Source organism: Ictidomys tridecemlineatus, chromosome 4, assembly GCF_052094955.1.
Source record: "Ictidomys tridecemlineatus isolate mIctTri1 chromosome 4, mIctTri1.hap1, whole genome shotgun sequence".
NCBI lineage: Eukaryota > Metazoa > Chordata > Mammalia > Rodentia > Sciuridae > Ictidomys > Ictidomys tridecemlineatus.
The window spans coordinates 112417018-112434332 of NC_135480.1; the positions used below are offsets into that span (position 1 = coordinate 112417018).

General features: G+C 34.2%; 1 protein-coding gene across 8 annotated transcripts in view; it reads right to left on the bottom strand.

The window, feature by feature from the left end:
- The window catches only part of Arhgap32 (Rho GTPase activating protein 32), a 297323-nt gene that overhangs the window by 61754 nt on the left and 218254 nt on the right, over nt 1-17315 (bottom strand). For 7 of the 8 annotated variants that reach the window (XM_040285546.2, XM_078047322.1, XM_078047323.1 and 4 more), the window contains 3 exons: nt 15811-15903; nt 14457-14579; nt 12546-12623 (listed from right to left, as the gene is read on the bottom strand). In XM_040285546.2, the coding sequence (XP_040141480.2) occupies nt 12546-12623; nt 14457-14579; nt 15811-15903 (294 nt within the window). The remainder of the gene's footprint in view (nt 1-12545; nt 12624-14456; nt 14580-15810; nt 15904-17315) is intronic. The other variant, XM_078047321.1, reaches the window with a different exon arrangement.

The window sequence follows — 17315 nt, forward strand, 5'->3', positions numbered from 1 at the left end:
TTCAGTATTTGTTTTATTGATAAAATTATGTAACACATTCTATTCAAATTTCTATTTCAATAAACGGGGAATGCTTCCAAGATTGGTTGGAACTAGGTAGGAAAATGAAAAATCCTTCTCATTTTCTCTTGTATGAGTTCTGTGAGAGGGTCTGAGGTGCACTGGTTAACAGCATTGTCTCAAGGTAAAGGATGTGGGTTTAGTCCTAAATCTACCACTTAGTAGGCTGGATGTGTAGTTTAGACACTCCATGATTGTTTTTCTGTTTATACATGATAATGATAATACTTATCTCATATGGGTTTTATGATAATTAAGTGATTAGCATAGGTAAAATGCATTTGATGAGTGCATGTAGTAAGCGCTCATCATCATATGTTATCTGTTATTATGCCAGTATATTACTGAAGACCTAGAGAGTTCTAGCTGCTCCATCAAATGGGTATAAAACATAATACACAGGTAAGTGACACATAACACATGTGTGTATCCTTAAGTTTCCTCACTCTCAAAATGTCATTCTTTCCATAAAATTCTAATTCATTTTAATTTATGCAAAACTGAAATTTTCCATAGACAAAAGGTTAGGTGCAAACTTGCCTTACACAAGTTTTTTATATTCTATGATCTGGAGGAAACTGCTTCATTTCCTAATTTGTCACATCAGGAGTAACTCTTACACCTCAAAAGTTTATGTGAAAGCACAGAGACCAGTTTCTAAATTCAAATACCTTTCAATAAATAAAAACTAGTTTTCCATTAGGCCCTCACAAAGACTGAAAAAAGTTTAATGAATTTCTTCAAAGAATTATATCATACACATTAGTTATATTCTCATCTTTTAAATTGTCTCAATATATTACGTTTAGATATGTAGGAAAGATGTTATTGTATACTTCATGGAATTTTACTGCAGGCACATCCAATACCTAACCCCAATCCCTGCTCTCTTGTCTCCCTTTCTTATAAAATGTAATATTATTAAATATTAGTTAAAGCAAATATCCAGTTTCCCAAACTCTTTGCATTCAGATGAATTCGAGACACACATAGGCGCAACTCTAGACTCCTATCTTGTCTCTTTTTGCTGTAAATGCAGGTGGCATGACTGGGTTGTCTGCAGCAGTCATCATTTGATCACAATGAAAGGCCATGTTGATCTCTAGGATTTTTGCTTATCATCATTAAACTACTGACATCAGCTTTTCTCTTCACTTTTCTATGTCTTGAAACCAAGAGCATTGCTAACAGTCAATTTACTTAAAACACTACGTAAAAATAAATAAACAAAGATACATAAAAAAAGAACACAAAAATATTTTTTAAAAAAACTTGTGAAAGGCAAACAGATTCCCTTTTATAAAATTTTCATCATGAGAAATAAAACTGTGTTCTGTTGAAGATATCATATAGAAGAATGGCTAACCCTAAAAACGCAGTTAATGAATACTTAGACTTTTATGCTGAATATTTAACCTAATATTTTGCCAAATATACAAAATCCCGATAAACTCAGTGTCCAATGGTAAAAGTGACTGAAACTCTGGCAATATTATCTATTAACTATGTCATCCTGTTTCATATCTTATTCTTCCTACGGCAGTGCTAGAAAGGGAGAGAAGAATTTGGTACATAATCAGGGGTCAAAATGAGATTCAACTCTAGGAAGAGCAAGCAAAGGAGAGAAAAAGCCATCACCTGGGGCCCATGATGGTAGAGAAGTATATAACAAAAACTTAATAACAAACAGAAAAGAAGAATGTAGTGATAAGGCTATGTTCTTATAAGAGAGGCGCTTACCAGAAGGAACTAGGGCCTTCATTTGAGTTTTTTCTTCAGGTCTTTGAGATAAAATGAGAAGAAGCTAGAGAGACTATTATATCCCTGTAGAGTTTAACAGCTGGCTCTCCCTGGGGGAAAAGGTCTTGATTTACAGGTTTGGCCAGTGTTCATGGTGCAAATACTCCTACCTGAGCTGGTTTTAAACTATCAACGGGACACAACCGAGCACAGAATTGAGAAGATGCAGAACAGCACTCTGTTATATAGTATTGTACCATATAAATTCATTAGATGGAATGAACCTCAAGAGTACATATAACAGTAAAATATTGTAAAATAATTACCCAAAAGATTTGATTCTAATATAATTCATTGATTGAAAATATTCATATTTTTATTCTTAATAATGATTGGGTTTAATAGCTATCCTACAAAATTCACAAAGATTTTATAATGGGCTCATGCTCATCATTAATTTATAGCTATCCATTTGGTCCTGTGCCTGTGCAACACTGAGAGATCCTATAATTGCTTTCCAGCAGTCAAGCAAGTCTACAGCTCACCCTCTGGCTCTAGGACAATAATGAGTGATGTAAGGGGAACCTCCTGAGTACCTTGAAGATACTCAAAGGGGGAAAAAAATCAAGTTTGGCTTCAACAATATGTGTACTGAAAAATATTTTGGTGCAACTTAGAGGCAATGTTAGATAGAAAACTATTGGAATAAAATTTAAGCCAAGAGCTTTGATGACAGTAGGAAGGGAAAGGAATCCTTGCTCAACAATAGTGCCTAATTCTAACAATAGTCCCTCTGATTCAACCAATCAAAACCTAAAAATAAATTTCAAGATAAAAAACAATGAGCTTATCACTGACTTTTAGAAAAACTTCTACTCTAATTTTTTTTATTTCATTATGACTAGTAAAATTTTAAGGCCATTAACAGAGCAAAATATTTTTATAAAGCTTAGTCAAGTACTTGTATTATTCCCAGAGACATACCATCAATTGAAACTATTTGGCCTCAGGGAGTTAAAACTCCCAGGTTTCTAGTGTTTATATTCCATGACAACTGAAGTTAAAATTTAGATGCCCCATTCCCTTCCTTCCTGTATTTATTTCCTCCCAGGGTACTATGTCCCTTTGGATCTTATTTGTTGATATTCTTATTGTTGTTATCCAGTAAGAACACTGGGGTTGATCATTTGAGCTTCTAAATCAATTCCCTTAGTTTCCTTGCAATATTAATCTTCTGCCATAGCAATCCCAGCCAACTCCCCAAATTACACTAGTATACATCCATAACTTGAATGTCATATGTTTCTGGAGAAAAATTACATTGCTGAGGAGATTCAAACTAATGCAAATTCAATCTATTATCTAGAAATGCCAACTACTTTTTCCCACTTCCCATACATTCTTAGAGAATTGATTTTTTGATGTTGCAGTTAAGAAATCTTTGCCTCATCCCAAACCACAATTGTTTTCTTTTTTGTGCTTTACATAGGGGCATATGATCAATTTTTAGGTTATTTTTGCAGACTCTGCAAGAAATAAAGTTTATTTTGAAGACAAAAACAGACCATCTTTCTTCACTGAATTGATTTTATACTTCTGTTGAAAATCAGTTGTCTATGTATGTATGGGTTTATGTTTAGACTCCATTCTGTTTCATTAATCTACTTATCTCTATTTCCACTGATCCTATACTTTAGTTAGGCTGTAGTTTTACAGTAAATCTTCAATACTGCTAGCTCTCCAACTTTTGTTCTTCAAATTTGTTTTGGTTCCTTTATTCTAACTAGGTCCTTTGCATTTCCATATGAATTATTTAATCTGCTTGTCAATTTCTACACAAGAATCTGCTAGGATTCTGATTGGTATCAGTGTGGGAAGAAATGACATCTTAACAATATAGACTTCCAACCCATAAACATAATATACCTCTCCATTTGTTTGGGCCTTCTTTAATTTCTCCCAGAAAGGTTCTGGAAATATTTTTAAAATTCAGATATTTTTTCCAGATATATCCTTAAGTATTTCATATTTTATGCTCTTATAAATGGGTTTATTTTACTGTCTGATTGATGTTAATATTGTCAGTCTGCCTTGACAACATTAATATGGTTTTCAAGTAGTTGTCTCAAATACTTATATCTAAATATTTATCACATATTTTAAGGACAAAAATTACTTTCCTTTTACTTATCCTTTATATTACATGTGAAACTTTACATAGACTTTTACAAAATTGTATATGCATCTAGGTAATTATATTATTTGTAGATTTTATTTCAGAATCACAAGAAGGGATTTCAGAAAGTATCATAAAGAGGGAGTACATTATGTGATGAGATTAAAAGCTACTATCTCTAGCGATCCTGTCAATTGCTTTTATGAAACTCAATGTTTAAGTGTGATAAATCCTCATGCTATCAAGTTAACAAAAAGTGTGATATATCCTCATGCTATCAAGTTAACATTAGGAAATTTATCTCTAAACACCCACTGCCAGTGGAACTAAAAGAAAAATTAAAACATCAGGAACAATAATGAAAACGTACACATTTCTATGATTTACAGGAGGAAAAATCACAAAACTGGACTTCACCCTGTGTTTTGATCCTGGCTATACTATCTAGTTACTGTTTTGGTGAAATAAAACAATTTATCTAAATTTCTTTGTTTCTAGATTTCTAACATTGTAAAATGACAGATTACAACCAGATAGACCACTATTATCTTTTCTACTATAGAAATCTATGAGTCATACAAGGCAGAGTTTCAAAATAGTTGATTAAATTACTACTGTGATCTGGTTTTGGACCAGAATGCCTGTTTCAATGTAAACTCTGCACTAAAGAGAAGGGTAATAATGAGCTAGCTGTTTGACCCCTCTATGCTACAATTTCCTCCACTCATAAAATGAGATAACAGCACCTTCTTCATGAAGTATGGGAATAAAAGGTTAATTTGGAAAGCACATAGAATAGCAAATGTAAGAAACACTCAAGAAGTGTTTGTAATCAGTTTTATTTTTAGTGTCATACATTCCCTTTTTTCTTCAATTCATGTAACATTATGAAAATTTACTACATAATATGATGTCCCATTACTTAACTGGAGAGGAAATATTTTGCTTTACTTGATTTTAAGTAATGAAAAGGTACAGCTTTATATTCCTGGATATTACAGTTTAAAGAGTCCCAGCTGTCTTCCCTTTTGAATAAAGAAGACTTTTAACCATATTCAACTCCTGTGGTAAGGAAATTTTTATTGTCCAAGAATTACTTCTCTGATATTTATGAAAAGAATAAAAACAAAAAACCCCACAACATTCTGAGTTAACTATGAAAAGTAAAATACTTGATCTTGATCATCTTGTGGAGAATCCACAAAATATGACCTTCATCTGTTCTGTTAATCTCCAAGTGGGATTTTAGCCACTAGATTAATTTCCTGACAAATGTGTTTTAAGGAGGACTTTCTGTGAGGAGGGACAACAAAACAACTGCTGTACTGTTGGCTGCTCATTCTATCTGCAAAGGATAAAAAACAGGAGGCTGAGTCAGTGGTTCCCACATTCCATATGTAAGAATAATCCAATGAACTTGTTAAAATTTAGACTGTGCCCCTGCCCCTAAGATTCTGATGAAAAATATCCACATTTATCAGGTCATTCTGATGCCAGTGGTTCCCAAATAAAACTCATAAAACTGCACCAGAGAAATAAATAATGTTCAAAAACATTAACATTATATTTGTATTATGCCTTTAACCTAAGAAAAATGGCTCTCAGAGGCCTTACCTCACATTTCCAACTACAGTCTACATATAGGAGCACAAGTCTGAGAGTAATGCCTGTGACTTTCAAATCAAAGAAAATAAAGTGAAGAAGGTTTATCATATAATGAAACATCTCAAAAATCAAAGATAAAAGAGTCAATATATTCCTTAAGAGGCAATTATACAGATTTCAGAATTTCAAATTACTGTAGTTAATATAATTTCACACTTCCTACTCCCAGAAGCTTAAGAAAAGAAAGAAAGTTGGGGTATAATTTAAACACAGGGATGAACTTATCCTTCTGTTCCCCAAGCTAAATTATGGTCTGGAAGAGGTACACTAAACAGAACTTAGTCAAATGCTGATCTTTACCAACCATCAGTCAACTAGCAGTTTACCTAGAGCACACATAGATAAAAATACATAGAAGGTCTCACATCCTACCCCAAAACTACCTAAACAGAAATTTTGGGGTTTAGGTCCTGAGATTTAATCAATCTCTCCCTCCCTCCCGCCCCCTCTCTCTCATATGTGTGTGTGTGTGTCTATATGTTTGTTACTAGGGATGGAACCCAGAGCCTCAGGCATGCAAGGCAAACACTTTATCACTGTGCTCCAGACCCAGGTTGACATTCGCTCTTTCTAGTATGTTCCCCTGTTGATTCTCATGCACACTACAATTTGAGAATTAGTGGCAGAGAATATTATAATTTATTGGTAACAAAATAATGAAGATAGCAGAGATGTACCCTTAAGCATATTCAGAAATGCTATTTCGTGGACTAACTTTATTTGTAATTTAAAGCAACAATGCAACTACATTAAATACTTTTAACATGGCTAAACCCATCCCCGCTCAAAAGCTTGACAGTTATCAAATGCCAATGAGAGTGCGCTAGGTAGCAGAAACTCTTATTCACTGCTAGTGAGAATGTGGAATGGTACAGCTATTTTGGAACACAGTTTGGTGGTTTCTTATGAAACAGCACATATTCTTACTATGTGATAAGCAATCATCCTCCTTGGTATTTACCCAAAGGACTTGAAAACTTATGTTCACATAAAAACTTACACATGAATGTTTACAGCAGCTTTATTCATAATTGCTAAAAACATGGAAACAATCAAGATTCCTTCCATAAGTGATTAGATAATAAATTATGGTTTATCCTTAACATCAAATATTAGTGATTTAAAAAAGGGAGCTACAGAACCATGGAAAGACATGAAAGAAATCTTAAACACAAATTACTAAGTGAAAGAAGCTAATCTGAAAAGACCATATGACAACCATCTGACATTCTGAGAAAGGCAAAACTATGGAAATAGTAAAAGATCAGTGTTTACCAGAATTCAGAGAGAGAGTGACATGAACTGGTGAAGCATGGAAGAATAACTGAAGGATGAGTAAACAATTCTGTATGAAAATAAAATGATGGATATATGTCATTGGGCAATTGTCAAAATGCATAGAATATGCAACATCAAGAATGAAGACTAATGTAAATGATGGTCTATAGTTAATAACAGTATAGTGATATACTGGTTCATTAATTATAACAATAAGCAAAGCCAAAACTGTTCTAGTAACTGTGGGTAGGCTTTATGGTTGCATTTTTATTATCTATGATTCTGGTCTGAGTGATCCTCAGACCACTTTTCTAGAAACACTGCTTACCACGTACTTCAAGTAAACACAGCCAACAACTGACATGAGAAAAAGGTCAGCATTTGCCAATTCTATTCATTGCATTGTTAAGTAAGATGTGAATATAGAAAAATTGTAGGAGGAATAACTCTATGAAACTCCATGAACTATGTGCTCAATTATTTTGTAATATATACTAACCTATACTAAAAATCGGGTCTATTTATTATTTTAAAAAATTCTAATAAATACTTTCAAATACTAAAGAAAATCACAACACAGCAATTGCACAGCACTAGTTCATAGCAATATAAAGGAAAGGCTTCCGCAAGGAGACCTGAACCATGCCAGGTCTTAATGGCAAGTGAGAAAGGAGACAACACATGTGTGGGAACTTGTTGAAAGAAAAAAAGTAGTGTACAAGTAACAGGTCGTAACCTATGAGGCTGAGCAGAGCTGCAAATGCAGATATTTCAGAAAGTTCCTCATCAGTGCTCAGAACACAACAGCTCAGTGGACTCTGCCTCTACCATGGGAAGTAGCAGCCCATGCTATTGCTCCCTAATTATTTCTCCCAATTGGCACCCAAAGATTTGGATCTCCAGGAAGACCACTGCCCTGGCCACCCCCATGCCAAGTAAGCCCCTCATCTCCTCTGCACCATGAGGAAAGACAGGCTGCACCACTGTGCATCCTTCTCTGTGGTCTGCAGTCAGAGCCCAGTTTGCAGAATTGGCATATAACCAAAGTCAGTCAAACTGGCTGACTGAGGTATGCTCTTCCATGCCAGTTAGCCTGAGCTCACTGAGAGAGGTTTCACTGGTTCACATGAAGAATCCTCTCCCCAGAAGACACATACTTAAGACTACACTCTTCTAGGAACCCTTCCACAACCTCCAAGGAGAATCCAGCTGGGCCATGAAGCCCAAGGAACTTCAGCCCAGCCCTAAAAGTGGTTCAACCCACTTTTATCCAGGTCGAGTGGCACCTATCATAAGCTAAATTGTATTCATCCCAAATTCTTTTGTTGAATTCTTAACTTCCATAGTTCAGAACTATAGCTGTATTTACAGATAAGGCTTTTAGTGAGGACTAAATGAGGTCATAGTGGGTGGGTCCTCATCTAATTGGATTACTATCCTTACAAGAAGAGGAGATAAGAACTCAAAGACACCCACATGAACAGAGCAAATGCCATGTGAGGACACAGTTATAAGACAGCCTTCTGCAAACCAAGGAGAAAGGCCTCAGAAGAAATCAACTCTGCCAACATCTTGATTTTGAACTTCTAACTTTCAGAACTGTGCAAAAATAAAATTATGTTATTTAAGCCACCCAGTCTGTGGTATTTTATTATAGCAGCCCTAGCAAACTATAACAGTATCTAACAGACAAATGAAAGAAAAACAGCCATGCCCAATAATAGGAAAAATAAAATCTCACACACATATTTATAAAATAAGCATGACTGTTTGCATTCTGAATTTATATGACCCACCTACCTCAGAATTTATGAAATAGCAAGAATTAAGATATAATTTACATTAGAGAAATTTAATATTGACCTTTTGAAAGGGCTCACATAAAAATGCCCCTTTAAGGGAAAAAAAGAAAAAAAACAAGGGAAAGAATTGAATAACAGCAAATGGGGTAGAGAGAGAAGATGAGAGGGAAGGGGAGGGGGGATAGTAGGGGATAGGAAAGGTAGTAGAATACAACAGTCACTAATATGGTATTATGTAAAAATGTGGATGTGTAACCGATGTGATTCTGCAACTTGTATTTGGGGTAAAAATGGGAGTTCATAACCCACTTGAATCAAATGTATGAAAGATGATATGTCATGAGCTTTGTAATGTTTTGAATAACCAATAAAAAAAAAGAAAGAAAAAAAATGCCCCTTTAAAGAACATGTTTTTCTAATACTTTTACACTGTGAACTAGCTTTTAAAAATTAAAGTTTAAAGTAGCTTTTGGTGTAATATATCTACTATATAAAGGTAAGGTCCACTATACATAAATTGTGGTTTTTAGCTCTGCTGAGGTCCTCTGAGCTACTACAGAAGGCCTCAGGGAATCCACCTAGGCAGGCACTATGGGGCTAGAGGTCCAGTGGGCTGACTTAAACTAATCAGGGCAGCTATGCTGACACCTCTTCTCCTGCTCAGGTTATATGAGATTCTCTTTGATTAACCATTTTACTAGTTAAAAAATTAAAAGTATGAGAGTCATCAGAAAAAGTTATTATTTCATGATTTTTAAAATAGAAAATCAGGACATAAAAGGGCTACAGATTACAGTTATCATATACATGGATAATTAAGACTATCTTCCACTCTTAAAGGATATCTCAGGAGGAACACATCTTCAGAATTTTTAAATACCTATCAAGAGTAGGGAACTTCAGAGTTGCCTGAGGAGGAGCTTTTCTCCAGGATACAATTTATTAATCATTACATAAAATCTTAACTAACACTCAGTCTCTACCAGTAAACAGGTATGCTTTGTAGCCCTCAGCTGGTTAATCTTTACCACAATCCTCCCTGGTTGGGAAGGAAAGATGTTCTTTTCTACAGCACAGAAAACTGAAGTGAAGAGAGTTAATAATTTGAGAATGAATGTAGAAATCATGCTCAGTGCTCTTCAGGCAATGGGACAGAGACTCATTTAACATCCTGACAGTTTATTAAACTTCTCAAAAACTGCCTTCTCTCCATAAAAATAGGAGATAAAAATTATCTGGAAGTTTCTTGAAATTAAAGAACACACTGCATGTAAAATGCCAAATGCTTTGTGCATAGCAGATGCTCAACAAGTCTCCCAACTCCCACCTTCCCTTGCAGTCTTACAAATGGACTAGTGTGTAGGACTGCAAGGCATAGGGAACCAGGTGGATTCTTTCCTTAAAATATTGGACTCCTTTAAAAAAAAAAAAGTTTTGACATTTAAAAATGTCTTGCTGCTGGTTTTATGGGGACCCCCACATCAACTGCTGTTCTCACAGGAACACTCCACCTTGACACAGACACCATTGCCTTTCTGAAACTAATACAAAAAATAACATTCCTACAGGAGCAAGTTTTATTATCAATGATAGAGAAATCTCCTTGAATTTAAAACACTTGTTTTTATTTAAATAATGTGTTTTGGCACTAAACTAAGTTATAACAGTTTTAAAATACTTAATTTATGACTTTAAGAAAATTAGTTTGTTTAGGTAATGGACTTACTTGTGTGGGTCTAAATAAAATAATTAGGAAGATAAGTCTATACCTAGCATACAGTCATTGATCAATAAATAACGGTTACACAAATAAAGACAAACTTGCTACTATTTTTATAATCAAAATTAAAATGTTGAGAAGGAGTACAGAGATTTTAAGTGGAACCTTTTGGTTTTAAAAAGAAATTCAATTCCAAAGACTGCAAATAAACTGCTATATATGCTTTTTTTAAATTAGAAATGTATAGATAAAATTAAATTTTTAAAATAAAAAACAGAACTATTTAAATTTTATATCAACATTTATTGAGCAAAACACACACACACACACACACACACACACACACACACACACACACACACACACATACACACACACACACCTGGCCTGGTCTAAGTACTTTATACTTTCCTCTTCATACTTTTAACCTTCATGACAAAGTCTACATTGAAAAAATATTGTCTGCAATCCCCAATTTACAAATAGAGAAAAAGAGACACAGATCATTAAATAATCTGCCCAAGATAATACATGATTATAGTTCAGGCAATTTGACTCCAGACCCCACAATTAACTGTTTTAAATGGTATTAATATTCATTTATAAAATACATTTTATGAACAGTCAATAATCAGGATTTTTAAATATGTCAAGCTCAAAATATTTATATTCTAGTAATCAAATTTCTGACTTTGTAGTGAAAGTGGTTTACTTGTGTAGCATTTCACTATACTTTTATAAGGAAACCACACACAAACACATACACACCATGGATTAAGAACATAATTTTAAAGCTTTTTCAGAGTCTCCTTTATGGACAATTTTAAAAGAGAAAAGAAACCCCATTCCATTCTATGAAAATTAGTCCCAAGTTAATTTAAAAGATGTCATTGTAAAGTCTTAAATTAAACAATTTTCATGTATCTGGAAAATATAAATGAGAAGACTTTAGATTCTACTGTTGTTCTGTAATATAGTAAGTTTCTAACAAGAGTTATAATGATTTTTTATAGAAAAATTTTATCAAACTGACTTTTTTTAATAAGTATATTTTAAAAAGAAAATATACATGAATGATGATTTAAAACTAACACTAAGCTGGGTGCTATGGTCCACGCCTGTAATCCCAGCAGCTTGGGAGGCTGAGGCAGGAGGATTTCGAGTTCAAAGCCAGCCTCAGCAAAAGTAAGGTACTAAGCAAATCAGTGAGACCCTGTCTCTAAGTAAAAATACAAGACAGGGCTTAGGATGTGGCTCAGTGGTTGAGTGCTCTTAAGTTCACTCCCTAGAACACCACCTCCCCCACTTCCCAGAAAAAAACAAATTAATACTAAAAGCAGCTCTCAGACCTGAGACCCTGCTCACACTGGCAGAATGATAAAGAAGGGGGAGAAAACAAATCAAAACCACAAAAGCAACTGGACAAGGAAATCCAGGTTTAATGCCATTTAAAGACAACATTTCTGATGACAAAGTCCACTTGCAGTACACCTTAATCCTACCTTAGAAATAGGATTTTTAATGACATACAGATAAGTGTTCTGTGGGAGGCCAACCTTACAGGTGACTGAGTTACACTCCCCAGCTGGGTGCTGAGGCACTCAGTCACAGAAATGGGTGTGTCTTGCTACAGCCCAATGGGTGGAGCTATGCTCACCTGTTCCTTTGTAATATAACCCCTTGCCCTGTTTAGGATAGAATCTTCCATGGAAGTGCCTTGTGTGTGTCCCCTTCTCTTACTGTGCCCTTGGGTGTGGCCTACCCAGGTGTCAGTCAACCTGCTGACAATGGACATCATGAAGACAGACTCAGCCCCCTGAAACCTGACCCCTTGCCTCATTTGAATAGCTTCTCCTCAATAAAAGGGGTCAGCGCATGCTCTCCCTCTCTCTCTTTCTGCAGACCCTTAAGGTCAGAGGAGCCGACCTTAAGGGTCTGCAGGTCACAGCGACCCCAAAGAAAAAGGTGTTTGTCTCTTGTGTGGTTATTTCGTGCAGCCCAGTTAGCCCAGTTTAACTAGAGTGACCCCTGAGCCTTTTAGTCGAGAGAACAGAAACCCGGCACTGTTCTTAGAATTTTTCCATACCTAATTTTTGTTGCTTACCTGAAACCCATGCTTGCCTCTCCACCATGTACTTAACACTTTGGGGGGCATATCAATAACGGAAACAATGTCTCCCACCTAAAAGAATCAAAATTTTAGTAAAATTGTTTTAGTTCAATTTTAAATCAATTGCTATACCTAGAGTTTAAATTTGAACTGCACAAAAGGACAGAGTACTATTTTATGCTCTGGCTAATAATTTCTGGAAAAATATATTACCTCTTTTAAAGTAATTTAATAATCTTACTTTTTGCTAAGGAAAGTTCTAAAAAAAAATGTTAAGCAACACAAAAACTGTGATCTTAGTAACTCATATGCAGTAATGTCAGAAAGCTAGATTTTAGATGAAGATTTTTTTTAATGCTAGGTATCATACCATTATCATCAGTTATGCTTTAAAATACTGACTCCTATGTATATTGGGTTGGACTATACCATGGTGCAAAAGTGATATGCACTTGGTAGAAACTGTGCTTCAAATTTTGAATTTTGATTGTTTCCCAGGCTAGTAATATGTATAATATTCTTCTGTGATACTGCGTAACATGGAGCCACACCTCCAATCAGTCATGTCACAAGGGCAGACAACTGAGAAACTACAATTCCCTTGTTGCTAAGCCAGGATGTTCAGTAGGTTAGGCATGTTTGATATATTTTTAACTTAACAGTATTTTCAACTTAAAATGGGTTCAGTGGGGTATAACCCCATGCTAAGTTGTAGAACTTATGTACTTTGTAACCACTGTCACTGGAAGCAATGAGAATTCACTTACAGAAGTTTCAAATACTTATATTTAAAACAATAATACCATTAATGTTACCATTATATTGCCATGTGCAAGCCATTATACTGATATATCTTATTTAATCATATAGGAAAGGCCCAAGATGGATTGTTCTTAGTAAGTACAAAATGTGATGACAATTCAACTCCTTTCAACAACCCACTATAGTCCAACACTCCACTATAGACCTAACTTTCTTCATTGTAAAAAGCAAGCTAGTGAGTTTACATGAGTATTTTAATAATTTTAATTATAATAATTAAGTAATATATTTCATAGAAGTTATATTCTTCCATCAAAACAAGTGCTATTATCTATGAAAAACAAAATTTAATACTTAAGAGCACTATAACTAATATACACATTTTTAGGAACCTACATATTTACTCTGACTTCTCAAGTCATGACTAAGCTATCTTCATAGTCATATTTGCTAAGAGATATGATATCTTTGAAGACCTGCAGTTCTTTCTGTACAGAACCTAAGAGTGTAGTTTGAAAACTATTCAGAAGCTAGACAGTAAAAACTGATACTCTTCTATCTTAAATTGAATAACTGTTAGCATTTGTCTTTTACCACCTGAGACATAGTTTTAGAGGAAGAAATGTAATTCCCTTCTCCTTTTGCATCTGATCAAGAAAATATTCATTCACCCTCCATCTGGTCCTTTAACTCAATCTTTAAACAAACATTTTTAAAAGGTATTACTGGGTATCACCGTTTTTATGCACTAAAAACACAAAGAAAGATACTGCTATCAAGAGGTCCACTGAAACAAACAGGAGGAAAACTATGATTAAATGTAATAACTGATATGTCATATATAAGCCATGAAAGCTTTTCTGAATGACATTCATTCCAACTTTTGGGGGTGTTATCTGCATGTAGTAAGGTGAGGGATACCAAGGATGGCTTTCTAGAAGAAATGAGAGATGCTGAAGCTGAGTGTTAAAGGATGGACATGATCATTTAAACAAAAATAGAAAAGTTTCCAGGCCAAAAGATAAAGGACTTCAGAAATACCTGGTGCTTTTAATTTGTTAAAATTAAGTAAATGATTAAAACACTTAAGCATAAGGCTAGAAAGTTAACGGGGACTAAAGAACAAAATGCATAATTATTTACCTCTAATGTCAATTCATCTGGAGCCCGAGCAGTGTACCTCTTGATAACATGGGCAGCACCAACAGCAGGAGTGTTGATGGATGATTCCTCATGAACTAGAAGATGATTTCCCTTATTATCAATCTGTAATGAAGCACACATACTATGAGACGGTTAAAGACATGGAACCTGCACAAGTTTCTTTGACTACTTATAAAATATAATTCAATTTTATTTAGACAGATAATGATTCAAAGTCTTTTAAAAAACACAAGTACATAGTTAATATATGATAGTCATTGTGCTATGGCATTTAACATACATCATTTCAACACTATTTCAATGCTAAAGTTGGAAGAGGTTAAACAAAGAAAAAGTAATTCAATCTTTCATAAGATAGGAAAACATAAATTACAAAAACACATAGTATGTAATGGAAAAGTCAAGGTCAAGAGTACAATTGCTTTCAACAGTTCAATATGCTTTCTACTTTCCTTCTTGTCTTCCCAATTTCCGTTGGGAGTAGAAAATACATAACTATATGCAAATTAAGCACAAATATCTAACATATTTACAGGATAATGTTTCTTTTTTTATTTTTTCAAAAAATAAATGACAGCGGAATGTATTACAATTCTTACTACACATATACAGCATAATTCTTCCTCTCTCTGGTCTTTTTATAAATATTTATTTTTTAGTTGTAGTTGGATGCAATACCTTTATTTTATTTATTTTTATGTGGTGATGAGGTTCGAACCCAGGGCCTCCCATGTGCTAGGCAAGTGCTCTACTGCTGAGCCACAACCCCAGCACCTACAGGATAATGTTTCACTCAATATACTCTTAAATCAGATCCTTTAAAATAGCTATTACTTGTTTGTAAATAAGTGAAAAACATTTTCAATTATTAGTTGGGCAAGGTAGTGCTCATCTGTAACCACAGCAACTTGAGAAGCTAAGGCAGAATTGCAAGCTCAAAGCCAGCCTCAGTAACTTAACAAGATTTTGTCTCAAAATAAAAAATAAAATGGGTTAGGAATGCAGCTCAATGGTAAAAGCACCCCCAGTTTCAATTCCCTTTACCACAAAATTCAATTATTAAGTAAACTAAAAAATATATAGTTTGCTCAATGTGAACATTAATACTCTGAATACCAAAAAAGTATGAAGATTCATAAAATATATTAAAACTCATTTCACAAATTATCAAAGGAGACTTGAGATGAAAAACATTTTATGTATCACATATCCATCCTCCCAGATGAGAACTCCACTTCTTTTGATTATTGATACTCAACTATCAAATTAATATTAAATTTCTTAAGTAAATAACTTTAAAATAAATTTTCATAAGAAGTGAATTAGGTAATACCTCCATCCAAGTAAGGGCAGGCCCACAGTTGATCTTGTTACCAGCAATAGCTGAAAGGCGTGACAGGTAAGCCATGAGCATCTGAGTGACTGACTGCAAAGAAAAAGTTCAGTATAACTCACAGGAAAGATATTGTACTCTCTCGCAGAGAAACTCTGAAGTGAACTGTTTATTGGTGGGGTAGAGGTGTGTTTACAGATCTTGAAGCATTTTAATGGTTACAGAAGATTTCACAGAGGACTGCCACTGAAACTATGGGCACTGACATAATGATTCAGACCCAGGGCTTTAACTTTTTACCCCTTATTATCAATGGTTATGTCATTCTACAACATTAGAAGTTATTTACTGCTCTATTTTTGTATTGAAAATGTAAAAAAAAAGTTTATTACAGATCCATATTTGATTATTCTGCCTAGCTTTCCCCTGATTTCCAGAAACCCTATTCTCCAAGACTCTCTATAATCTTCCATGCCTGTGCCAGGTAGGAGCAGCCATGTTCATGAATGATCATACCCCATGGAATAGCACATTGTCCATGAAATTTTAGAGTCTGAGAAAAATGAAGAAATAAGCAGATATAGGAAATGAATACGGAAACTTCTAGGTTTTCTGTAGTAAGAAGCAATCTTTGTGATTTTAAGACATCCCTAAGCCTCTAATGCAGGATCAGTCCCTCCATGACTGATGATGGCTCTTCTTTGCCCTACCTACTTAAACTGCCTTGGAATTAATTTTAAATTTAAAAGTACTTCCTCTTAGGATTTATAACTGCAGCTCAAAAGTCTAATGCTTGTTCTTTTAAAGAAAAAAAAATTCTGCTTCTTGTTCTATGGATAGTTATAGGATTTTTCTCTATGTTTTGACATGCTAAAATTTCATTACAGTGCTTCTTGGTGTGTGGACAAGTTCTTTTGCTCATTATATGGTAGCACTCATGGGCCCTCTGAATCTGAAAATATTGTTTTCTTTATTTATGGGGAAGTTTTTATATTAATTTTTATTTTATTTTTATTTCTTCCTATCTGATTTGTTCTCCTATAATCCCTATTAATAGGAACTGCTCTGGATCCATTCTCCACAATTTTCAACTATACTCTCAAAACTTTTTAATTTTTTGTCCCTTTCAGGACAATATTCTTTTTTTAAAAGTTAAATGTTAGTTATATTTTTGTTTAGTACAGATACAAATAATTTATAGCTAATAGAATAAATAATGCAAGAGGTAAAGCTTATAGCCCTTTTTGATATTGTTTTTTAAAACTAACCCAGCCATCTTAACCTAATATTCTTTTAATAATAATACTTCATAAAGTGCCTATTGTTTGTAAATAACTTATTTCTCAAGCACTATTGTTTTTCATGTTAATAATCAGCTAGATAAAATATTTCCTTTTATTTAGAATTTTGCATTTGGAAAGTTGTACTTGAACATCCCTAACTCCATACTCCAAATCAACAGTACCTCTTTATGTTCTACTCCCTAAACAGCTTTCTATTCAAAC